Source organism: Bombina bombina, chromosome 6 (assembly GCF_027579735.1).
Source record: "Bombina bombina isolate aBomBom1 chromosome 6, aBomBom1.pri, whole genome shotgun sequence".
NCBI lineage: Eukaryota > Metazoa > Chordata > Amphibia > Anura > Bombinatoridae > Bombina > Bombina bombina.
In genome coordinates, this window is record NC_069504.1 from 739,782,180 (window position 1) to 739,809,216 (window position 27,037).

General features: G+C 43.2%; 1 protein-coding gene across 2 annotated transcripts in view; it reads right to left on the reverse strand.

The window, feature by feature from the left end:
* The window catches only part of PEBP4 (phosphatidylethanolamine binding protein 4), a 594,014-nt gene that overhangs the window by 211,336 nt on the left and 355,641 nt on the right, over window positions 1-27,037 (reverse strand). For both annotated transcript variants that reach the window (XM_053717977.1, XM_053717978.1), the window contains 2 exons: window positions 13,294-13,342; window positions 12,958-13,074 (listed from right to left, as the gene is read on the reverse strand). In XM_053717977.1, coding sequence (XP_053573952.1) covers window positions 12,958-13,074; window positions 13,294-13,342 — 166 coding nt within the window. The remainder of the gene's footprint in view (window positions 1-12,957; window positions 13,075-13,293; window positions 13,343-27,037) is intronic.

Consider the following 27,037-nt stretch of genomic DNA (forward strand, 5'->3'; position numbering starts at 1 on the left):
TGTTGTTACAATTGTCCAGTCTGGTCTGCTGAATGGCATCCCCCTGGACAGATGTGGCCGAGAAAGCCACCATAGAAGAGAATTTCTGGTCTCTTGATCCAGATTCAGAGAAGGGGATAAGTCTGAGTAATCCCCATTCCACTGACTTAGCATGCACAGTTGCAGTGGTCTGAGGTGTAAGCGTGCAAAGGGTACTATGTCCATTGCCGCTACAATTAAGCCGATTACCTCCATGCATTGAGCCACTGACGGGTGTTGAATGGAATGAAGGGTGCGGCAAGCACTTTGAAGTCTTGTTAGCCTGTCCTCTGTCAGGTAAATCTTCATTTCTACAGAATCTATAAGAGTCCCCAGGAAGGGAACTCTTGTGAGTGGAACGACTGAACTTTTCTTTTCGTTCACCTTCCATCCATGTGACCTTAGAAATGCCAGCACTAACTCTGTATGAGACTTGGCAGTTTGAAAGCTTGAAGCTTGTATCAGAATGTCGTCTAGGTATGGAGCTACCGAGATTCCCCGCGGTCTTAGTACCGCCAGAAGAGCACCCAGAACCTTTGTGAAGATTCTTGGAGCTGTAGCCAATCCGAATGGAAGAGCCACAAACTGGTAATGCCTGTCTAGGAAGGCAAACCTTAGGTACCGATAATGATCTTTGTGAATCGGTATGTGAAGGTAAGCATCTTTTAAATCTACAGTGGTCATGTACTGACCTTCTTGGATCATAGGTAAAATTGTCAGAATAGTCTCCATCTTGAACGATGGAACTCTTAGGAATTTGTTTAGGATCTTTAAGTCCAGGATTGGTCTGAAAGTTCCCTCTTTTTTGGGAACCACAAACAGATTTGAGTAAAACCCCTGTCCCTGTTCTGATCGTGGAACTGGATGGATTACTCCCATTAACAAGAGCTCTTGTACGCAGCGTAGAAACGCCTCTTTCTTTGTCTGGATTGTTGACAATCTTGACAGATGAAATCTCTCTCTTGGAGGAGAGTATTTGAAGTCCAGAAGGTATCCCTGAGATATTATCTCTAGCGCCCAGGGATCCTGAACATCTCTTGCCCAAGCCTGGGCGAAGAGAGAAAGTCTGCCCCCCACTAGATCCGATCCCGGATCGGGGGCCCTCAATTCATGCTGTTTTAGGGGCAGCAGCAGGTTTCCTAGTCTGCTTGCCCTTGTTCCAGGACTGGTTAGGTTTCCAGCCTTGTCTGTAGCGAGCAACAGCTCCTTCCTGTTTTGGTGCAGAGGAAGTTGATGCTGCTCCTGCTTTGAAATTACGAAAGGAACGAAAATTAGACTGTCTAGTCTTGGCTTTGGCTTTGTCCTGAGGCAGGGCATGGCCTTTACCTCCTGTAATGTCAGCGATAATCTCTTTCAACCCGGGCCCGAATAAGGTCTGCCCTTTGAAAGGTATATTAAGCAATTTAGACTTAGAAGTAACATCAGCTGACCAGGATTTTAGCCACAGCGCCCTGCGTGCCTGAATGGCGAATCCTGAATTCTTCGCCATAAGTTTAGTAAGATGTACTACGGCCTCCGAAATGAATTAATTAGCTAGTTTAAGGACTCTAAGCCTGTCCGTAATGTCGTCCAGAGTAGCTGAACCAATGTTCTCTTCCAGAGACTCAATCCAGAATGCCGCTGCAGCCGTGATCGGCGCAATGCATGCAAGGGGTTGCAATATAAAACCTTGTTGAACAAACATTTTCTTAAGGTAACCCTCTAACTTTTTATCCATTGGATCTGAAAAAGCACAGCTATCCTCCACCGGGATAGTGGTACGCTTAGCTAAGGTAGAAACTGCTCCCTCCACCTTAGGGACCGTTTGCCATAAGTCCCTTGTGGTGGCGTCTATTGGAAACATTTTTCTAAATATCGGAGGGGGTGAGAACGGCACACCGGGTCTATCCCACTCCTTAGTAACAATTTCAGTAAGTCTCTTAGGTATAGGAAAAACCTCAGTACTCGTCGGTACCGTAAAATATTTATCCAACCTACACATTTTCTCTGGTATTGCAACTGTGTTACAATCATTCAGAGCCGCTAACACCTCCCCTAGTAATACACGGAGGTTTTCCAGTTTAAATTTAAAATTTGAAATATCTGAATCCAGTCTGTTTGGATCAGAACCGTCACCCACAGAATGAAGTTCTCCGTCCTCATGTTCTGCCACCTGTGACGCAGTGTCTGACATGGCCCTAATATTATCAGCGCACTCTGTTCTCACCCCAGAGTGATCACGCTTACCTCTTAGTTCTGGTAATTTAGCCAAAACCTCAGTCATAACAGTAGCCATATCCTGTAATGTGATTTGTAATGGCCGCCCAGATGTACTCGGCGCTACAATATCACGCACCTCCCTCTGAGCGGGAGATGTAGGTACTGACACGTGAGGCGAGTTAGTCGGCATAACTCTCCCCTCGTTGTTTGGTGAAATTTGTTCAATTTGTACAGATTGATTTTTATTTAAAGTAGCATCAATACAGTTAGTACATAAATTTCTATTGGGCTCCACTTTGGCATTGCAACAAATGACACAGGTATCATCCTCTGAATCAGACATGCTTAACACACTAGCAAATAAACTTGCAACTTGGAAATACAATTCAATTAGAATAATATTAAAACGTACTGTGCCTTTAAGAAGCACAGAAGATCTATGACAGTTGAAAATTAATAAATTGAAACAGTTATAGCCTCAATCCTTGTAAACAACACAACTTTAGCAAAGGTTTAATCCCATTAGCAAAGATAACAAATTCTGAAAGCAGGAAACAAATTACAGAATAAACGTTTTTTATCTCAGTCAAACTATAATTCTCACAGCTCTGCTGAGAGAAATTACCTCCCTCAAAATAAGTTTTGAAGACCCCTGAGCTCTGTAGAGATGAACCGGATCATGCAGGGAATACAATGAGTTGCTGACTGAAATATTTGATGCATAGTAAAAGCGCCAAAAAACAGCCCCTCCCCCTCACACACAGCAGTGAGGGAGAACAGAAACTGTCAGAAAACAGATTAAGCAACTGCCAAGTGGAAAAATAGTGCCCAAACATTTATTCACTCAGTACCTCAGCAAACGAAAACGATTTTACATTCCAGCAAAAACGTTAAACATAATCTCTAGTTATTAAACAGCTTTATGTATTTCTTACAGTGTAATTCTAGTGAAGTACCATTCCCCAGAATACTGAAGTGTAAAGTATACATACATGACATTATATCGGTATGGCAGGATTTTCTCATCAATTCCATTGTCAGAAAATAAAAACTGCTACATACCTCTATGCAGATTCATCTGCCCGCTGTCCCCTGATCTGAAGTTTACCTCTCCTCAGATGGCCGAGAAACAGCAATATGATCTTAACTACTCCGGCTAAAATCATAACAAAAACTCTGGTAGATTCTTCTTCAAACTCTGCCAGAGAGATAATAACACACTCCGGTGCTATTTTAAAATAACAAACTTTTGATTGAAGATATAAAACTAAATATAATCACCATAGTCCTCTCACACATCCTATCTAGTCGTTGGGTGCAAGAGAATGACTGGGAGTGACGTAGAGGGGAGGAGCTATATGCAGCTCTGCTGGGTGAATCCTCTTGCACTTCCTGTTGGGGAGGAGTAATATCCCAGAAGTAATGATGACCCGTGGACTGATCACACTTAACAGAAGAAATACTCCTAGGTGTATCTGACTAGCCATGTGGAAACTAGGCCCCAAAAAAATGATTTATCACCCTCAGAGAAAAAAAGTTTTTTCTATATCACATGTAAACGTTTTGTCACTAAGAAATATGAGTATTAACATGAATATTACCCTTTTTTGTAAGCATGATCCCAGTCGTTGTTAAATCACTGCATCAGGCTTACCTCAATTATACAAGGCTCTGTCAGCATTTTCTAGATCTTATCATCTCTCTAGAAATAAATATACTGAACATACCTCAAAGCAGGTACTCTGCAAACCGTTCCCCCAACTGAAGTCTTTCCCATACTCTTCAGTTATGCGTGAGAACAGCAATGGACCTTAGTTACAAACTGCTAAGATCATCAACCTCCAGGCAGATTCTTCTTCTAAATTCTGCCTGAGAGTAAAACAGTACAACGCCGGTACCGTTTAAAAATAACAAACTATTGATTGAAGGTAAAACTACACTAAGTCACCACATATCTCTTGATACTTCCTATCTTGTCGAGAGCTGCAAGAGAATGACTGGGGGTCTGTTAGGGGAGGAGCTATATAGACAGCTCTGCTGTGGGTGTCCTCTTGCAGCTTCCTGTTGGGAAGGAGAATATCCCACAAGTAATGGATGAACCCGTGGACTGGATACACCTTACAAGAGAAATATTTCCCTCAAAAGGAAGGGAAAGGTGTCTAGACTTAGAAGTCATATCCGCAGACCAGGACTTTAGCCAGAGCGCCTGACGGGTCTGCACATTAAAAGCCAGAAACCTTAGCATTTAGGCTAATAATCTGCATGTTTGCATCACGGATAAAAGAATTAGCAATTCTCAAGGTTTTAATTCTTTCCTGGATAACGTTGAGGGGACCCTCCACTTCGATCAATTCTGCTAAGGAGTCGCACCAATAGGCCGCAGCTCCAGCAACCGAGTAAACAGCCGCTGCCGGTTGAAACAAGTAACCCCTATGTTGAAACATTTTTCTTAGAAAAGTTTCCATCTTCTTATCCATCGGCTCTCTGAACGACTAGCTATCCTCAAGCGGGATAGTAGTACGTTTGGCCAGTGTGGAGATAGGGCCATCCACCTTAGGGACGGAACCCCACAACTCCAATTGAGAGTCCGGGACCGGGAATAATTTTTTAAAGGAAGACGAAGGGGAAAAGGAAGATCCAATTCTATCCCACTCGTTTTTAATAATGTTCGCTATTTTTACAGGAACATGAAAATTTAACGGCACTACCCTGTCCTGGTAAACTCTGTCTAATTTAGTAATCAAAGGTTCGCCAGGCAGCTTGGCCTCCGGAACCTCTAATGTAGACAGGACCTCCCTTAGAAGAAAAAGTAAGTAAGCAATCTTAAATCTAAAGGCTGGTTCCTCCGCAGCAGGAGGCTTTGAGGTAGCAAACTCTGACCCAGAAAGTTCACCCTCTGAAGTCTCAGAGTGTGACTCATCCTTGGATAATTGAAAAACAGATAAATCCAATAAATCACTTAATGACTCCTGTGCAGGAGAGCAATGTCTAACCTTTTGCTTGCACTTGGCAGGGCGCGGTAAAGCAGTAAGAGCCTCAGACACCACCGTTTTTAACTGTGCGGTAAAGTCTGACGGTAAAAGGCTCTCTCCAGATGGAGGATCAGGCGTGCTACGGGAAGCTGCATGTGATGAGGGAGATGACTGATGGGTATGCACCTCACGGGCCGGGGAGTCCTCAGAGGTGGATGGCTCAGTGGTACTAAAGGGGTTAACCTTCTTAGACCTAATAACTTTGTCAAGGCATGTGGTACATAGTTGAGAGGGCGTGCATACCAAGGCCTCCTCAAAAACAGAATTTATGTTTACCTGATAAATTACTTTCTCCAACGGTGTGTCCGGTCCACGGCGTCATCCTTACTTGTGGGATATTCTCCTCCCCAACAGGAAATGGCAAAGAGCCCAGCAAAGCTGGTCACATGATCCCTCCTAGGCTCCGCCTTCCCCAGTCATTCGACCGACGTAAAGGAGGAATATTTGCATAGGAGAAATCATATGATACCGTGGTGACTGTAGTTAAAGAAAATAAATTATCAGACCTGATTAAAAAAACCAGGGCGGGCCGTGGACCGGACACACCGTTGGAGAAAGTAATTTATCAGGTAAACATAAATTCTGTTTTCTCCAACATAGGTGTGTCCGGTCCACAGCGTCATCCTTACTTGTGGGAACCAATACCAAAGCTTTAGGACACGGATGAAGGGAGGGAGCAAATCAGGTCACCTAGATGGAAGGCACCACGGCTTGCAAAACCTTTCTCCCAAAAATAGCCTCAGAAGAAGCAAAAGTATCAAATTTGTAAAATTTAGTAAAAGTGTGCAGTGAAGACCAAGTCGCTGCCTTACATATCTGATCAACAGAAGCCTCGTTCTTGAAGGCCCATGTGGAAGCCACAGCCCTAGTGGAATGAGCTGTGATTCTTTCAGGAGGCTGCCGTCCGGCAGTCTCGTAAGCCAATCTGATGATGCTTTTAATCCAAAAAGAGAGGTAGAAGTTGCTTTTTGACCTCTCCTTTTACCAGAATAAACAACAAACAAAGAAGATGTTTGTCTAAAATCCTTTGTAGCATCTAAATAGAATTTTAGAGCACGAACTACTTTCGGAAGAAAACCAGGTTTAGTACGTAAAACCACCTTATCTGCATGGAACACCAGATAAGGGGGAGAACACAGCAGAGCAGATAATTCTGAAACTCTTCTAGCAGAAGAAATTGCAACCAGAAACAAAACTTTCCAAGATAATAACTTAATATCAACGGAATGTAAGGGTTCAAACGGAACCCCCTGAAGAACTGAAAGAACTAAATTGAGACTCCAAGGAGGAGTCAAAGGTTTGTAAACAGGCTTGATTCTAACCAGAGCCTGAACAAAGGCTTGAACATCTGGCACAGCTGCCAGCTTTTTGTGAAGTAACACAGACAAGGCAGAAATCTGTCCCTTCAAAGAACTTGCAGATAATCCTTTCTCCAAACCTTCTTGAAGAAAGGATAGAATCTTAGGAATTTTTACCTTGTCCCAAGGGAATCCTTTAGATTCACACCAACAGATATATTTTTTCCATATTTTGTGGTAGATTTTTCTAGTTACAGGCTTTCTGGCCTGAACAAGAGTATCAATGACAGAATCTGAGAACCCTCGCTTTGATAAGATCAAGCGTTCAATCTCCAAGCAGTCAGTTGGAGTGAGACCAGATTCGGATGTTCGAACGGACCTTGAACAAGAAGGTCTCGTCTCAAAGGTAGCTTCCATGGTGGAGCCGATGACATATTCACCAGGTCTGCATACCAAGTCCTGCGTGGCCACGCAGGAGCTATCAAGATCACCGATGCCCTCTCCTGATTGATCCTGGCTACCAGCCTGGGGATGAGAGGAAACGGCGGGAATACATAAGCTAGTTTGAAGGTCCAAGGTGCTACTAGTGCATCTACTAGAGTCGCCTTGGGATCCCTGGATCTGGACCCGTAGCAAGGAACCTTGAAGTTCTGACGAGAGGCCATCAGATCCATGTCTGGAATGCCCCACAATTGAGTAATTTGGGCAAAGATTTCCGGATGGAGTTCCCACTCCCCCGGATGAAATGTCTGACGACTCAGAAAATCCGCTTCCCAATTTTCCACTCCTGGGATGTGGATTGCAGACAAGTGGCAGGAGTGAGTCTCCGCCCATTGGATGATTTTGGTCACTTCTTCCATCGCCAGGGAACTCCTTGTTCCCCCCTGATGGTTGATGTACGCAACAGTCGTCATGTTGTCTGATTGAAACCGTATGAACTTGGCCTTTGCTAGCTGAGGCCAAGCCTTGAGAGCATTGAATATCGCTCTCAGTTCCAGAATATTTATCGGGAGAAGAGATTCTTCCCGAGACCAAAGACCCTGAGCTTTCAGGGGTCCCCAGACCGCGCCCCAGCCCACCAGACTGGCGTCGGTCGTGACAATGACCCACTCTGGTCTGCGGAAGCTCATCCCCTGTGACAGGTTGTCCAGGGACAGCCACCAACGGAGTGAATCTCTGGTCCTCTGATCTACTTGTATCGTCGGAGACAAGTCTGTATAGTCCCCATTCCACTGACTGAGCATGCACAGTTGTAATGGTCTTAGATGAATTCGCGCAAAAGGAACTATGTCCATTGCCGCTACCATCAAACCTATTACTTCCATGCACTGCGCTATGGAAGGAAGAGGAACAGAATTAAGTATTTGACAAGAGTTTAGAAGTTTTGATTTTCTGGCCTCTGTCAGAAAAATCCTCATTTCTAAGGAGTCTATTATTGTTTCCAAGAAGGGAACCCTTGTTGACAGAGATAGAGAACTTTTTTCTACGTTCACTTTCCACCCGTGAGATCTGAGAAAGGCCAGGACAATGTCCGTGTGAGCCTTTGCTTGTGGAAGGGACGACGCTTGAATCAGAATGTCGTCCAAGTAAGGTACTACTGCAATGCCCCTTGGTCTTAGCACCGCTAGAAGGGACCCTAGTACCTTTGTGAAAATTCTTGGAGCAGTGGCTAATCCGAACGGAAGTGCCACAAACTGGTAATGCTTGTCCAGGAATGCGAACCTTAGGAACCGATGATGTTCCTTGTGGATAGGAATATGTAGATATGCATCCTTTAAATCCACCGTGGTCATGAATTGACCTTCCTGGATGGAAGGAAGAATTGTTCGAATGGTTTCCATTTTGAACGATGGAACCTTGAGAAACTTGTTTAGGATCTTGAGATCTAAGATTGGTCTGAATGTTCCCTCTTTTTTGGGAACTACGAACAGATTGGAGTAGAACCCCATCCCTTGTTCTCCTAATGGAACAGGATGAATCACTCCCATTTTTAACAGGTCTTCTACACAATGTAAGAATGCCTGTTTTTTTATGTGGTCTGAAGACAATTGAGACCTATGGAACCTCCCCTTTGGGGGAAGCCCCTTGAATTCCAGAAGATAACCTTGGGAGACTATTTCTAGTGCCCAAGGATCCAGAACATCTCTTGCCCAAGCCTGAGCGAAGAGAGAGAGTCTGCCCCCCACCAGATCCGGTCCCGGATCGGGGGCCAACATCTCATGCTGTCTTGGTAGCAGTGGCAGGTTTCTTGGCCTGCTTTCCTTTGTTCCAGCCTTGCATTGGCCTCCAGGCTGGCTTGGCTTGAGAAGTATTACCCTCTTGCTTAGAGGACGTAGCACTTGGGGCTGGTCCGTTTCTGCGAAAGGGACGAAAATTAGGTTTATTTTTGGCTTTGAAAGACCTATCCTGAGGAAGGGCGTGGCCCTTGCCCCCAGTGATATCAGAGATAATCTCTTTCAAGTCAGGGCCAAACAGCGTTTTCCCCTTGAAAGGAATGTTAAGCAATTTGTTCTTGGAAGACGCATCCGCTGACCAAGATTTTAGCCAAAGCGCTCTGCTCGCCACAATAGCAAAACCAGAATTTTTCGCCGCTAGCCTAGCCAATTGCAAAGTGGCGTCTAGGGTGAAAGAATTAGCCAATTTGAGAGCATGAATTCTGTCCATAATCTCCTCATAAGAAGAAGAATTATTATTGAGCGCCTTTTCTAGTTCATCGAACCAGAAACACGCTGCTGTAGTGACAGGAACAATGCATGAAATTGGTTGTAGAAGGTAACCTTGCTGAACAAACATCTTTTTAAGCAAACCTTCTAATTTTTTATCCATAGGATCTTTGAAAGCACAACTATCTTCTATGGGTATAGTGGTGCGTTTGAACTTGTCCATTTTACATAATTTCTCTGGAATGACCAAATTCTCACAATCATCCAGAGTAGATAACACCTCCTTAAGCAGAGCGCGGAGATGTTCCAATTTAAATTTAAATGTAATCACATCAGGTTCAGCTTGTTGAGAAATTTTCCCTGAATCTGAAATTTCTCCCTCAGACAAAACCTCCCTGGCCCCCTCAGACTGGTGTAGGGGCACTTCAGAACCAATATCATCAGCGTCCTCATGCTCTTCAGTATTTTCTAAAACAGAGCAGTCGCGCTTTCGCTGATAAGTGGGCATTTTGGCTAAAATGTTTTTGATAGAATTATCCATTACAGCCGTTAATTGTTGCATAGTAAGGAGTATTGGCGCACTAGATGTACTAGGGGCCTCCTGTGTGGGCAAGACTGGTGTAGACGAAGGAGGGGATGATGCAGTACCATGCTTACTCCCCTCACTTGAGGAATCATCTTGGGCATCATTTTCTCTAAATTTTGTGTCACATAAATCACATCTATTTAAATGAGAAGGAACCTTGGCTTCCCCACATACAGAACACAGTCTATCTGGTAGTTCAGACATGTTAAACAGGCATAAACTTGATAACAAAGTACAAAAAACGTTTTAAAATAAAACCGTTACTGTCACTTTAAATTTTAAACTGAACACACTTTATTACTGCAAATGTGAAAAAGTATGAAGGAATTGTTCAAAATTCACCAAAATTTCACCACAGTGTCTTAAAGCCTTAAGAGTATTGCACACCAAATTTGGAAACTTTAACCCTTAAAATAACGGAACCGGAGCCGTTTTTATATTTAACCCCTTTACAGTCCCTGGTATCTGCTTTGCTGAGACCCAACCAAGCCCAAAGGGGAATACGATACCAAATGACGCCTTCAGAAAGTCTTTTCTATGTATCAGAGCTCCTCACACATGCATCTGCATGTCATGCTTCCCAAAAACAAGTGCGCAATAGAGGCGCGAAAATGAGACTCTGCCTATGATTAGGGAAAGCCCCTAGAGAATAAGGTGTCCAATACAGTGCCTGCCGGTTATATTACATAGTTCCCAAGATTAAAATAATTCCTCAAGGCTATGGGGTATAAAATATGCTTATATATAAATCGTTTTAGCCCAGAAAATGTCTACAGTCTTAAAAGCCCTTGTGAAGCCCTTTTTTTTTCTTTATGTAATAAAAAATGGCTTACCGGATCCCATAGGGAAAATGACAGCTTCCAGCATTACATCGTCTTGTTAGAAATGTGTCATACCTCAAGCAGCAAAAGTCTGCTCACTGTTTCCCCCAACTGAAGTTAATTCCTCTCAACAGTCCTGTGTGGAAACAGCCATCGATTTTAGTAACGGTTGCTAAAATCATTTTCCTCTTACAAACAGAAATCTTCATCTCTTTTCTGTTTCAGAGTAAATAGTACATACCAGCACTATGTTAAAATAACAAACTCTTGATTGAATAATAAAAACTACAGTTAAACACTAAAAAACTCTAAGCCATCTCCGTGGAGATGTTGCCTGTACAACGGCAAAGAGAATGACTGGGGAAGGCGGAGCCTAGGAGGGATCATGTGACCAGCTTTGCTGGGCTCTTTGCCATTTCCTGTTGGGGAGGAGAATATCCCACAAGTAAGGATGACGCCGTGGACCGGACACACCTATGTTGGAGAAATATAAACAGGTATTACTATTTGGAATAGAGGGAGTATCCTCCAGAATATCAGAATCCTCCATAGCTTAATATAATGACAGTAGGATACAGAATAAATATTTATCACAAAAATGGCACCTTTATACTCCCAATTGGCTGGGGCACTCACCACCTCCTAGACCCAGACAATACAGAGATCTTCTCCGACAGCCAGCTCAGCCAGGAAAGAGAAAATGAAAGTGAGACCACTCCCGGTCACATGGTGCACAAGGCAGGACTGCCCCTGCTATGAGAAAAAGTGTGCCAATCTACAAGTGAAAGTATAAACCTGTGTGTTCCAGCCACATAACAAACAGTCTATGAGGCCAATAAAATCTCTCACATAAAGCAGCATAAAATCAAAGCAATACATTTGATTAATCCCCACTGTTCAATAATCCCCCTCAGAAGATATTAACCCATGATTCTATTAAGATAAAAGGAGCAACACTGTGACCCTATCTTCTAGCGTTCCCAACATATGTAAAAATGTAAACAGAAACACAGCCTCTCAAGTGTGACAGTCTTGTAGCATCGGTCCTGACCTGGACTTGAGTGAAGAAAACGAGCAGGCAGTGAAACTTGTCAACACTGATTGCTTAAGGGGCTGTTAGCAGGCAGTCTGGATAGGTTCGCAGAAAGACTCTCTCTGCATCTCCAGACTCTAACTTTCATCAATGCTCTGAGAGGCTGACAAGACTACTTAAAACTCCAGTCCCATATCGAAGGGCGGATACCCCACCTAAGGAACTACTCCGAAATCTTCTGACACTTCTCTGCCATCCTCCTGTGACGAAAGGCAAAGAATGATTGGGGGATGGGGGAAGTGGGAGAGGTATTTAAGCCTTTGGCTGGGGTGTCTTTGCCTCTTCCTGGTGGCCAGGTTCAATATTTCCCAACAGTAAGGAATGAAGCCGGTGTTCTGTGAAGGGACCGAACTTTGTAAAAGAGCGAACCATGTCACTTCCTGTGACGTTTCATCAGCTGTTGCACTCATTTTGCCCCTAATGCGCATGCGTGCCAGCGTCATCACATACCTTGCCGCATACGTCACGGTGAAACTATTTAGACTTGTGAAATTCTGAAACCATTGTATAGCGCATGCATGGCCTTTTCTATCACAAATGGGGGTGTTTTATTGAACGATGTTTATGCAACACTGTATGTGCATTATGGTTTGAAACAGAAATAAATGTATACTTATTTAAAAATATTTATTTATATATATCTTGAAACGCATACAAACATTCAAAGCACTTCACTTATGTTTACTTTAAAATACGACATGCAATGGCGATATCCGAGTGGCTGTTTATCATGCAGGGACGAATAAACATCGTTCCATGTTTGAGTTTATATATAAATAAATATTTTTAAATAAGTATACATTTATTTCTGCTTCACACCATAATGCACATACAGTGTTCAATAAACATCGTTCAGTAAAACACCACCATTTGTGATAGAAAAGCCCACGCATGCGCTATACAATGGTTTCAGAATTTCACAAGTCTAAATAGTTTCACCGAGACGTATGCAGACAGGTATGTGATCACATGCGCATTAGGGGCAAAATGAGTGCAACAGCTGATGAAACGTCACAGGAAGTGACATGGTTCGCTCTTTTACAAAGTTTGGTCCCTTCACAGAACACCGGTGACTCTCCTTATATTAAGAAGGAAATTATATATATAAACCTATCTATTACTGTACTGTACAAATCACTATTGTCTTTACGTCCATTAAATCTCCTGTAAATATTGTCTATTATAAATATTATTGTACCTATCCAACCTCTAATCTGGTCTGGGACAGAGAACAACAAAGAACATACCTAAAGACTTTTCCTCATTAGGGAGAAGGTGGGGTGATGATCCTAGAGGCTGAATATAGAGTAAAAACTGGTAACGGTGGTATCCTGTCTGAGGAGGGGGAGTTGGTCGTTTGTAAGCTGAAGAAACAAGAAACACAAAAAAAAGTTATTTTGTTTTCCCTGAGTCATAACTGTGGTGAATCCTGATTGTACAGGTATCAGAGTTCCATAATCCACTGATTGATTAAGTAGAGGCCCAGGATGTAAAGGTGCAACAAGTTGAAACCAAGTATTAGCACTAAATCAGGGCATGAAATCTTACAAATTATGATAAAGGGGGAACATTGTAATTTTTACCTGATAAAACCTTTCCAGTTATTGATTTTCCTGTTAGGAGGTCCCGAGCCTACAAGTACAAATAATAAAATCGTAAAAAAAATGTTTACAGGGAAGTGCAGTGTTGGATAAGGAAATGCTAAAAAACTTGTGCAAAGGGCTAAGCTAGTAATCAAAAATATATTCGGATGGGGGAGCAACTATATAATGAAAGACTAAGGAGAGACAGTAAGATAATAAAGAACAAAAATATACTATATGTCAAAAACAGAATTTATGCTTACCTGATAAATTACTTTCTCCAACGGTGTGTCCGGTCCACGGCGTCATCCTTACTTATGGGATATTCTCTTCCCCAACAGGAAATGGCAAAGAGCCCAGCAAAGCTGGTCACATGATCCCTCCTAGGCTCCGCCTACCCCAGTCATTCGACCGACGGACAGGAGGAAATATGCATAGGAGAAACCATATGATACCGTGGTGACTGTAGTTAGAGAAACAGAATTTATGTTTACCTGATAAATTACTTTCTCCAACGGTGTGTCCGGTCCACGGCGTCATCCTTACTTGTGGGATATTCTCTTCCCCAACAGGAAATGGCAAAGAGCCCAGCAAAGCTGGTCACATGATCCCTCCTAGGCTCCGCCTACCCCAGTCATTCGACCGACGTTAAGGAGGAATATTTGCATAGGAGAAACCATATGGTACCGTGGTGACTGTAGTTAAAGAAAATAAATTATCAGACCTGATTAAAAAAACCAGGGCGGGCCGTGGACCGGACACACCGTTGGAGAAAGTAATTTATCAGGTAAACATAAATTCTGTTTTCTCCAACATAGGTGTGTCCGGTCCACGGCGTCATCCTTACTTGTGGGAACCAATACCAAAGCTTTAGGACACGGATGAAGGGAGGGAGCAAATCAGGTCACCTAAATGGAAGGCACCACGGTTTGCAAAACCTTTCTCCCAAAAATAGCCTCAGAAGAAGCAAAAGTATCAAACTTGTAAAATTTGGTAAAAGTGTGCAGTGAAGACCAAGTCGCTGCCCTACATATCTGATCAACAGAAGCCTCGTTCTTGAAGGCCCATGTGGAAGCCACAGCCCTAGTGGAATGAGCTGTGATTCTTTCGGGAGGCTGCCGTCCGGCAGTCTCGTAAGCCAATCTGATGATGCTTTTAATCCAAAAAGAGAGAGAGGTAGAAGTTGCCTTTTGACCTCTCCTTTTACCGGAATAAACAACAAACAAGGAAGATGTTTGTCTAAAATCCTTTGTAGCATCTAAATAGAATTTTAGAGCGCGAACAACATCCAAATTGTGCAACAAACGTTCCTTCTTTGAAACTGGTTTCGGACACAGAGAAGGTACGATAATCTCCTGGTTAATGTTTTTTGGAAGAAACCCAGGTTTAGTACGTAAAACCACCTTATCTGCATGGAACACCAGATAAGGAGGAGAACACTGCAGAGCAGATAATTCTGAAACTCTTCTAGCAGAAGAAATTGCAACTAAAAACAAAACTTTCCAAGATAATAACTTAATATCAACGGAATGTAAGGGTTCAAACGGAACCCCCTGAAGAACTGAAAGAACTAAATTGAGACTCCAAGGAGGAGTCAAAGGTTTGTAAACAGGCTTAATTCTAACCAGAGCCTGAACAAAGGCTTGAACATCTGGCACAGCTGCCAGCTTTTTGTGAAGTAACACAGACAAGGCAGAAATCTGTCCCTTCAGGGAACTTGCAGATAATCCTTTTTCCAATCCTTCTTGAAGGAAGGATAGAATCTTAGGAATCTTAACCTTGTCCCAAGGGAATCCTTTAGATTCACACCAACAGATATATTTTTTCCCAATTTTGTGGTAAATCTTTCTAGTTACAGGCTTTCTGGCCTGAACAAGAGTATCGATAACAGAATCTGAGAACCCTCGCTTCGATAAGATCAAGCGTTCAATCTCCAAGCAGTCAGCTGGAGTGAAACCAGGTTCGGATGTTCGAACGGACCCTGAACAAGAAGGTCTCGTCTCAAAGGTAGCTTCCAAGGTGGAGCCGATGACATATTCACCAGATCTGCATACCAAGTCCTGCGTGGCCACGCAGGAGCTATCAAGATCACCGACGCCCTCTCCTGATTGATCCTGGCTACCAGCCTGGGGATGAGAGGAAACGGCGGGAACACATAAGCTAGTTTGAAGGTCCAAGGTGCTACTAGTGCATCCACTAGAGCCGCCTTGGGATCCCTGGATCTGGACCCGTAGCAAGGAACTTTGAAGTTCTGACGAGAGGCCATCAGATCCATGTCTGGAATGCCCCACAGCTGAGTGACTTGGGCAAAGATTTCCGGATGGAGTTCCCACTCCCCCGGATGCAATGTCTGACGACTCAGAAAATCCGCTTCCCAATTTTCCACTCCTGGGATGTGGATAGCGGACAGGTGGCAGGAGTGAGACTCCGCCCATAGAATGATTTTGGTCACTTCTTCCATCGCTAGGGAACTCCTTGTTCCCCCTTGACGGTTGATGTACGCAACAGTTGTCATGTTGTCTGATTGAAACCGTATGAACTTGGCCCTCGCTAGCTGAGGCCAAGCCTTGAGAGCATTGAATATCGCACTCAGTTCCAGAATATTTATCGGTAGAAGAGATTCTTCCCGAGACCAAAGACCCTGAGCTTTCAGGGATCCCCAGACCGCGCCCCAGCCCATCAGACTGGCGTCGGTCGTGACAATGACCCACTCTGGTCTGCGGAATGTCATCCCTTGTGACAGGTTGTCCAGGGACAGCCACCAACGGAGTGAGTCTCTGGTCCTCTGATTTACTTGTATCTTCGGAGACAAGTCTGTATAATCCCCATTCCACTGACTGAGCATGCACAGTTGTAATGGTCTTAGATGAATGCGCGCAAAAGGAACTATGTCCATTGCCGCTACCATCAACCCGATCACTTCCATGCACTGAGCTATGGAAGGAAGAGGAACGGAATGAAGTATCCGACAAGAGTCTAGAAGCTTTGTTTTTCTGGCCTCTGTCAGAAATATCCTCATTTCTAAGGAGTCTATTATTGTTCCCAAGAAGGGAACCCTTGTTGACGGAGATAGAGAACTCTTTTCCACGTTCACTTTCCATCCGTGAGATCTGAGAAAGGCCAGGACTATGTCCGTGTGAGCCTTTGCTTGAGGAAGGGACGACGCTTGAATCAGAATGTCGTCCAAGTAAGGTACTACAGCAATGCCCCTTGGTCTTAGCACAGCTAGAAGGGACCCTAGTACCTTTGTGAAAATCCTTGGAGCAGTGGCTAATCCGAAAGGAAGCGCCACAAACTGGTAATGCTTGTCCAGGAATGCGAACCTTAGGAACCGATGATGTTCCTTGTGGATAGGAATATGTAGATACGCATCCTTTAAATCCACCGTGGTCATGAATTGACCTTCCTGGATGGAAGGAAGAATAGTTCGAATGGTTTCCATCTTGAACGATGGAACCTTGAGAAACTTGTTTAGGATCTTGAGATCTAAGATTGGTCTGAACGTTCCCTCTTTTTTGGGAACTATGAACAGATTGGAGTAGAACCCCATCCCTTGTTCTCTTAATGGAACAGGATGAATCACTCCCATTTTTAACAGGTCCTCTACACAATGTAAGAATGCCTGTCTTTTTATGTGGTCTGAAGACAACTGAGACCTGTGGAACCTCCCCCTTGGGGGAAGCCCCTTGAATTCCAAAAGATAACCTTGGGAGACTATTTCTAGCGCCCAAGGATCCAGAACATCTCTTGCCCAAGCCTGAGCGAAGAGAGAGAGTCTGCCCCCCACCAGATCCGGTCCCGGATCGGGGGCCAACATTTCATGCTGTCTTGGTAGCAGTGGCAGGTTTCTTGGCCTGCTTTCCCTTGTTCCAGCCTTGCATTGGTCTCCAAGCTGGCTTGGCTTGAGAAGTATTACCCTCTTGCTTAGAGGACGTAGCACTTTGGGCTGGTCCGTTTCTACGAAAGGGACGAAAATTAGGTTTATTTTTTGCCTTGAAAGGCCGATCCTGAGGAAGGGCGTGGCCCTTACCCCCAGTGATATCAGAGATAATCTCTTTCAAGTCTGGGCCAAACAGCGTTTTCCCCTTGAAAGGAATGTTAAGTAGCTTGTTCTTGGAAGACGCATCAGCCGACCAAGATTTCAACCAAAGCGCTCTGCGCGCCACAATAGCAAACCCAGAATTCTTAGCCGCTAACCTAGCCAATTGCAAAGTGGCGTCTAGGGTAAAAGAATTAGCCAATTTGAGAGCATTGATCCTGTCCATAATCTCCTCATAAGGAGGAGAATCACTATCGACCGCCTTTATCAGCTCATCGAACCAGAAACATGCGGCTGTAGCGACAGGGACAACGCATGAAATTGGTTGTAGAAGGTAACCCTGCTGAACAAACATCTTTTTAAGCAAACCTTCTAATTTTTTATCCATAGGATCTTTGAAAGCACAACTATCCTCTATGGGTATAGTGGTGCGTTTGTTTAAAGTGGAAACCGCTCCCTCGACCTTGGGGACTGTCTGCCATAAGTCCTTTCTGGGGTCGACCATAGGAAACAATTTTTTAAATATGGGGGGAGGGACGAAAGGAATACCGGGCCTTTCCCATTCTCTATTAACAATGTCCGCCACCCGCTTGGGTATAGGAAAAGCTTCTGGGAGCCCCGGCACCTCTAGGAACTTGTCCATTTTACATAGTTTCTCTGGGATGACCAACTTGTCACAATCATCCAGAGTGGATAATACCTCCTTAAGCAGAATGCGGAGATGTTCCAACTTAAATTTAAATGTAATCACATCAGGTTCAGCTTGTTGAGAAATGTTCCCTGAATCAGTAATTTCTCCCTCAGACAAAACCTCCCTGGCCCCATCAGACTGGGTTAGGGGCCCTTCAGAAACATTATTATCAGCGTCGTCATGCTCTTCAGTATCTAAAACAGAGCAGTCGCGCTTACGCTGATAAGTGTTCATTTTGGCTAAAATGTTTTTGACAGAATTATCCATTACAGCCGTTAATTGTTGCATAGTAAGGAGTATTGGCGCGCTAGATGTACTAGGGGCCTCCTGAGTGGGCAAGACTCGTGTAGACGAAGGAGGGAATGATGCAGTACCATGCTTACTCCCCTCACTTGAGGAATCATCTTGGGCATCATTGTAATTGTCACATAAATCACATTTATTTAAATGAATAGGAATTCTGGCTTCCCCACATTCAGAACACAGTCTATCTGGTAGTTCAGACATGTTAAACAGGCATAAACTTGATAACAAAGTACAAAAAACGTTTTAAAATAAAACCGTTACTGTCACTTTAAATTTTAAACTGAACACACTTTATTACTGCAATTGCGAAAAAACATGAAGGAATTGTTCAAAATTCACCACAGTGTCTTAAAGCCTTAAAAGTATTGCACACCAAATTTGGAAGCTTTAACCCTTAAAATAACGGAACCGGAGCCGTTTTGAACTTTAACCCCTTTACAGTCCCTGGTATCTGCTTTGCTGAGACCCAACCAAGCCCAAAGGGGAATACGATACCAAATGACGCCTTCAGAAAGTCTTTTCTAAGTATCAGAGCTCCTCTCACATGCGACTGCATGCCATGCCTCTCAAAAACAAGTGCGCAACACCGGCGCGAAAATGAGGCTCTGCCTATGCTTTGGGAAAGCCCCTAAAGAATAAGGTGTCTAAAACAGTGCCTGCCGATATTATTATATCAAAATACCCAAATAAAAAGATTCCTCAAGGCTAAATATGTGTTAATAATGAATCGATTTAGCCCAGAAAAAGTCTACAGTCTTGATAAGCCCTTGTGAAGCCCTTATTTACGATCGTAATAAACATGGCTTACCGGATCCCATAGGGAAAATGACAGCTTCCAGCATTACATCGTCTTGTTAGAATGTGTCATACCTCAAGCAGCAAGAGACTGCTCACTGTTCCCCCAACTGAAGTTAATTGCTCTCAACAGTCCTGTGTGGAACAGCCATGGATTTTAGTGACGGTTGCTAAAATCATTTTCCTCATACAAACAGAAATCTTCATCTCTTTTCTGTTTCTGAGTAAATAGTACATACCAGCACTATTTCAAAATAACAAACTCTTGATTGAATAATAAAAACTACAGTTAAACACTAAAAAACTCTAAGCCATCTCCGTGGAGATGTTGCCTGTACAACGGCAAAGAGAATGACTGGGGTAGGCGGAGCCTAGGAGGGATCATGTGACCAGCTTTGCTGGGCTCTTTGCCATTTCCTGTTGGGGAAGAGAATATCCCACAAGTAAGGATGACGCCGTGGACCGGACACACCTATGTTGGAGAAAAATAATTCATCAGACCTGATTAAAAAAACCAGGGCGGGGCGTGGACCGGACACACCGTTGGAGAAAGTAATTTATCAGGTAAGCATAAATTCTGTTTTCTCCAACATAGGTGTGTCCGGTCCACGGCGTCATCCTTACTTATGGGAACCAATACCAAAGCTTTAGGACACGGATGAAGGGAGGGAGCAAATCAGGTCACCTAAACTGAAGGCACCACAGCTTGCAAAACCTTTCTCCCAAAAATAGCCTCCGAAGAAGCAAAAGTATCAAATTTGTAAAATTTGGCAAAAGTGTGCAGTGAAGACCAAGTCGCTGCCTTACATATCTGGTCAACAGAAGCCTCGTTCTTGAAGGCCCATGTGGAAGCCACAGCCCTAGTGGAGTGAGCTGTGATTCTTTCAGGAGGCTGCCGTCCGGCAGTCTCATAAGCCAATCGGATAATGCTTTTAAGCCAAAAAGAAAGAGAGGTAGAAGTTGCCTTTTGACCTCTCCTTTTACCAGAATAAACAACAAACAAAGAAGATGTTTGTCTGAAATCTTTAGTAGCCTCTAAATAGAATTTTAGAGCACGGACTACGTCCAAATTGTGTAACAAACGTTCCTTCTTTGAAACTGGATTCGGACACAAAGAAGGTACAACTATCTCCTGGTTAATATTTTTGTTGGAAACAACTTTCGGAAGAAAACCAGGCTTAGTACGCAAAACCACCTTATCTGCATGGAACACCAGATAGGGCGGAGAACACTGCAGAGCAGATAACTCTGAAACTCTTCTAGCAGAAGAAATTGCAACCAAAAACAAAACTTTCCAAGATAATAACTTAATATCTACGGAATGTAAGGGTTCAAACGGAACCCCTTGAAGAACTGAAAGAACTAGATTTAGACTCCAGGGAGGAGTCAAAGGTCTGTAAACAGGCTTGATTCTAACCAGAGCCTGAACAAATGCTTGAACATCTGGCACAGCTGCCAGCCGTTTGTGAAGTAAAACAGATAAAGCAGAGATCTGTCCCTTCAGAGAACTTGCAGATAATCCTTTCTCCAAACCTTCTTGTAGAAAGGATAGAATCTTAGGAATTTTTATCTTGTTCCATGGGAATCCTTTAGATTCACACCAACAGATATATTTTTTCCATATTTTATGGTAAATTTTTCTAGTTACAGGCTTTCTAGCCTGAATCATAGAATCAAGCGTTCAATCTCCAAGCCGTCAGTTGGAGGGAGACCAGATTCGGATGTTCGAATGGACCTTGAACAAGAAGGTCCTGTCTCAAAGGTAGCTTCCATGGTGGAGCCGATGACATATTCACCAGGTCTGCATACCAAGTCCTACGTGGCCACGCAGGAGCTATCAAGATCACCGAAGCCCTCTCCTGATTGATCCTGGCTACCAGCCTGGGAATGAGAGGAAACGGTGGGAATACATAAGCTAGGTTGAAGGTCCAAGGTGCTACTAGTGCATCTACTAGAGTCGCCTTGGGATCCCTGGATCTGGACCCGTAGCAAGGAACCTTGAAGTTCTGACGAGACGCCATCAGATCCATGTCAGGAATGCCCCATAATTGAGTTATTTGGGCAAAGATTTCCGGATGGAGTTCCCACTCCCCCGGATGGAATGTCTGACGACTCAGAAAATCCGCTTCCCAATTTTCCACTCCTGGGATGTGGATTGCAGACAAGTGGCAGGAGTGATCCTCCGCCCATTGAATTATCTTGGTCACTTCCTCCATCGCCAGGGAACTCCTTGTTCCCCCCTGATGGTTGATATATGCAACAGTCGTCATGTTGTCTGATTGAAACCTTATGAATTTGGCCTTTGCTAGTTGAGGCCAAGCTTTGAGAGCATTGAATATCGCTCTCAGCTCCAGAATGTTTATCGGGAGAAGAGATTCTTCCCGAGACCATAGACCCTGAGCTTTCAGGGGTTCCCAGACCGCGCCCCAGCCCACCAGACTGGCGTCGGTCGTGACAATGACCCACTCTGGTCTGCGGAAGCTCATTCCCTGTGACAGGTTATCCAGGATCAGCCACCAACGGAGTGAATCTCTGGTCTTTTGATCTACTTGAATCGTCGGAGACAAGTCTGTATAATCCCCATTCCACTGTCTGAGCATGCACAGTTGTAATGGTCTTAGATGAATTCGTGCAAAAGGAACTATGTCCATTGCTGCAACCATCAATCCTATTACTTCCATGCACTGCGCTATGGAAGGACGAAGAACAGAATGAAGTACTTGACAAGAGCTTAGAATTTTTGATTTTCTGACCTCTGTCAGAAAAATCCTCATTTCTAAGGAATCTATTATTGTTCCCAAGAAGGGAACTCTTGTTGACGGGGACAGAGAACTTTTTTCTTTGTTCACTTTCCATCCGTGAGATCTGAGAAAGGCTAGGACGATGTCCGTATGAGCCTTTGCTTTTGACAGAGACGACGCTTGAATCAGGATGTCGTCCAAGTAAGGTACTACTGCAATGCCCCTTGGTCTTAGAACCGCTAGAAGGGACCCTAGTACCTTTGTGAAAATTCTCGGAGCAGTGGCTAATCCGAATGGAAGTGCCACAAACTGGTAATGCTTGTCCAGAAAAGCGAACCTTAGGAACTGATGATGTTCCTTGTGGATAGGAATATGTAGGTACGCATCTTTTAAATCCACCGTGGTCATAAATTGACCTTCCTGGATGGTGGGAAGGATCGTTCGAATGGTTTCCATTTTGAACGATGGAACCCTGAGAAATTTGTTTAGGATCTTGAGATCTAAAATTGGTCTGAATGTTCCCTCTTTTTTGGGAACTATGAACAGGTTGGAGTAAAACCCCATCCCTTGTTCTCCTTTTGGAACTGGATGAATTACTCCCATCTTTAACAGGTCTTCTACACAATGTAAGAATGCCTGTCTTTTTATTTGGTTTGAAGATAATTGAGACCTGTGGAACCTTCCCCTTGGGGGTAGTTCCTTGAATTCCAGGAGATAACCTTGAGAAACTATTTCTAGTGCCCAAGGATCCTGAACATCTCTTGCCCAAGCCTGAGCAAAGAGAGAAAGTCTGCCCCCCACCAGATCCGGTCCCGGATCGGGGGCCATCCCTTCATGCTGTTTTGGTAGCAGTGGCAGGCTTCTTGGCCTGCTTACCCTTGTTCCAGCCTTGCATCGGTCTCCAGGCTGGTTTGGGTTGTGAAGTATTACCCTCTTGCTTAGAGGATGTAGAATTAGAGGCTGGTCCGTTTCTGCGAAAGGGACGAAAATTAGGCTTATTTTTAGCCTTAAAAGACCTATCCTGAGGGAGGGCGTGGCCCTTTCCCCCGGTGATGTCTGAAATAATCTCTTTCAAATCAGGACCAAACAGTGTTTTACCCTTGAAAGGGATGTTAAGCAATTTTGTCTTGGAAGACACATCCGCTGACCAAGACTTTAGCCAAAGCGCTCTGCGCGCCACGATAGCAAACCCTGAATTTTTCGCCGCTAATCCAGCTAATTGCAAAGCGGCATCTAAAATAAAAGAGTTAGCCAATTTAAGTGCTTGAACTCTGTCCATAACCTCCTCATACGAAGATTCTTTATTGAGCGACTTTTCTAGTTCTTCGAACCAGAAACACGCTGCCGTAGTGACAGGAACAATGCATGAAATTGGTTGTAGAAGGTAACCTTGCTGAACAAAAATCTTTTTAAGCAAACCCTCTAATTTTTTATCCATAGGATCTTTGAAAGCACAACTATCTTCGATAGGAATAGTAGTGCGTTTGTTTAGAGTAGAAACCGCCCCCTCGACCTTGGGGACTGTCTGCCATAAGTCCTGTCTGGGGTCGACTATAGGAAATAATTTCTTAAATATAGGGGGAGGAACAAAAGGTATGCCGGGCCTTTCCCACTCCTTATTTACTATGTCCGCCACCCGCTTGGGTATAGGAAAAGCATCGGGGGGCACCGGAACCTCTAGGAACTTGTCCATCTTACATAATTTCTCTGGAATGACCAAATTGTCACAATCATCCAGAGTAGATAATACCTCCTTAAGCAGTGCGCGGAGATGTTCTAATTTAAATTTAAATGTTACAACATCAGGTTCAGCTTGTTGAGAAATTTTTCCTGAATCTGAAATTTCTCCCTCAGACAAAACCTCCCTCCTGGCCCCTTCAGATTGGTGTGAGGGTATGTCAGAACAGTTATCATCAGCGTCCTCTTGCTCTTCAGTGTTTAAAACAGAGCAATCGCGCTTTCTCTGATAAGTAGGCATTTTGGATAAAATGTTTGCAATAGAATTATCCATTACAGCCGTTAATTGTTGCATGGTAATAAGTATTGGCGCACTAGATGTACTAGGGGCCTCTTGTGTGGGCAAAACTGGTGTAGACACAGAAGGGGATGATGCAGTATCATGCTTACTCCCCTCATTTGAGGAGCCCAGAAAAATGTCTACCAGTTTTTTAAGCCCTTATGAAGCCCTTTATTCTTTTACTTAATCTAAGAAAATGGCTTACCGGTCCCCATAGGGGAAATGACAGCCTTCCAGCATTACATAGTCTTGTTAGAAATGTGGCCAGTCATACCTCAAGCAGAAAAGTCTGCCAACTGTTTCCCCCAACTGAAGTTACTTCATCTCAACAGTCCTGTGTGGAAACAGCAATCGATTTTAGTAACGTTTGCTAAAATCATCTTCCTCTTACAAACAGAAATCTTCATCTCTTTTCTGTTTCAGAGTAAATAGTACATACCAGCACTATTTTAAAATAACAAACACTTGATTGAAGGATAAAAACTACATTTAAACACCAAAAAACTCTTAACCATCTCCGTGGAGATGTTGCCTGTGCAACGGCAAAGAGAATGACTGGGGTAGGCGGAGCCTAGGAGGGATCATGTGACCAGCTTTGCTGGGCTCTTTGCCATTTCCTGTTGGGGAAGAGAATATCCCATAAGTAAGGATGACGCCGTGGACCGGACACACCTATGTTGGAGAAAAGGAATGAAACACAAACACGGCATTAAGAAACTGCATGAAAATGAACAGGCACAAACTAAAGATGGGAAGAAAAAAACATTACTATGCTGAACACACTATGTATGTTACATTCATATTTATTTCACTATACTGCAAGTGAAACATAATTTGTGTGAGATATGAGAGATACTATTTTGAAATAATAAGACAACGCAAGAAGCAGAGAGTGATGTGACCTACAGTGAGGTAAAGTTTGGCATGCTCGTCTGGACATTAAGGCCCCCACATCCCACAGGACACAGTTTCCTTCCGCAGCACTTCCTGTGTGTGGGCACCTCAGAAATACAGAAAGTTATTCCCTTAACCCCTCCTATAAGACATCTAAAGAGTATTGTTCTGCAGAGAGCACAGTTGTAATGTAAAATGTCACTTAACCCTTCAAAACTACAGAGTAAGTAGCAGATTAACCACAGCCAAACTGAAACCACTGTTCAACTAATTAAAGTAATGTACATTTATCTCAGCTTCAGAGTTATTTATATACCTCAGTGGCATATAACCTGTACAGTGACACAGAGTGCTATTTCCAGCCCTGTATGAAAATATGTGTGTATGCATCTATGTGAATATATATATATAAAATATTTGGGCTGTATACTTTTACCAACGTATAGCAGCATATAGGGCTATTGTTTTCCTATCTTTAACATCAAGTTGGTGAATAGCATTTTCCCTCTGAACTTGTAACTTTTCCACACTGTCTAGTACACCATTTATATACACACAATCATTTTACTCATTGTTTAGGCATGTATACTGATAGAAGCAGACGTTAAAAAATACAGACAGACAATGGCTACATCAACAAAGATGATAGTAGAAAACGTAATAAAAGACAGAAATACATCAAGCGAAAATAATCAGAAACAGGAAATAAGAAGTAAAGTTTAAATAAGAAGGAAGTAAAAAAAGAGAAAAAGAGAAGGGAGACAGGAAATAAATCATGACAATACGATAATGTAAGAAAATCCAACTGATAATGAGGAGTCCCAGGCAGTGTGGGAGGAAAAAAAGCTATGTTGAGGGGGCAGTGACTGAAAGCTAGCTGTGTGTCCTGTGGGTAGGGGTTCCCTGACATGAAGTGGGTGTGTGGTCAGAAATGTGGGGAATCCCCATTCGTGGGCATACAAAAGATTGCAACTACAGCATCTAATCTGGAATATGGTCTGTCAATTTTTTAAGTCATGAATTATTACATTTATAAAAGTGTGATGGAATCTCTCATTAATTATACCTCGTGTGTACACAACATAGTCTAAGACTCTTGTACTAGTGTGCACTGAACAGTATACATAATAGATATGTGTGTGCATCCATTTACGTATACATGTCCTCTGCTTCAGTGTGTGTTATTGCCAATTAGAAACTGTTTCTTTATACTTTAGTTTGTTACTATATTTATATTGTGTATATCCGTACAAATAAAACCTGTTATTCTGGGTGTCAGTCCATCTCTATTAGCTGAGTCCCTCCCACATGGAAAGACCAACAATAGCAGAATAGAGAGATGACATAACAGCAGGCAGCAGACACTGAGGTAAAATATGGGATAAGCAGGCAAAGCAATGAGGTGGGTGATGGGTACAATGGAAGGAAGAGATAAGAGACTAGAAGTCGAGGGACTAAAAAGGGTGAACGATAGATGTCTAGAAGATAATTATTTTAATGGTTGCCATGGTTAGCTATAAAGGAACAGCAGTGTTAATCTCTACAAGGCTGGTTATAAAAATAAGCTTTAAAGGGCTGTAAGGCAGAACAAAGGAAAAGCAGTGTAAGTCAATGCGAGTTAGTGTGTTAGGGGGGAAATTATGTTTAAAATAAGCACTATGGGCCAGGGAAATGTAAGTTATGTGAGGAAGTGTAAAATCCTAGGGGCCACAATGCATTATAAACAGGATTGGTTGGTTTAGCAGTGTACAATCTTCGTTGAAGGTGCATAACAGTGTATGATCTGTGTGAGTAATTAAAGGGAAATTGCTCTAAAATATTATCAATTAGGCAATATAAAAAAAAAACTTTTAACATGTTGCAAAATCAGTAGTGTTCTTCCCGCTACTGTTCATAGGCTGATATAAACTTTCTGCTAATGTTCATTGGCTAATAAATATAATAATGTGTACTATCAGTCATTATGTACTTATTATTAAGTACTTTTTAGACTGATTATTAGCTGGAAGTACACAGCTAATACTGATGTATTACTTTCAATTTAAAGGGACATAAAAGTGCAAAAACACCTGCTCTAATGTATTAGGGCAGTGAAAGACAACTGGTGACTCTATTTTATGCAGTCCATCTGTTGATGGATTAAAGCAGCGTTTGAGAAGCAAAGCCGACTGCCTATCACCCACCGTACATTTAAAGTGTGGCAATTGCTGAGTAGCCTACTGCACACACTCTAGACTGCACCTGGAACCCTAGTTCCTAGC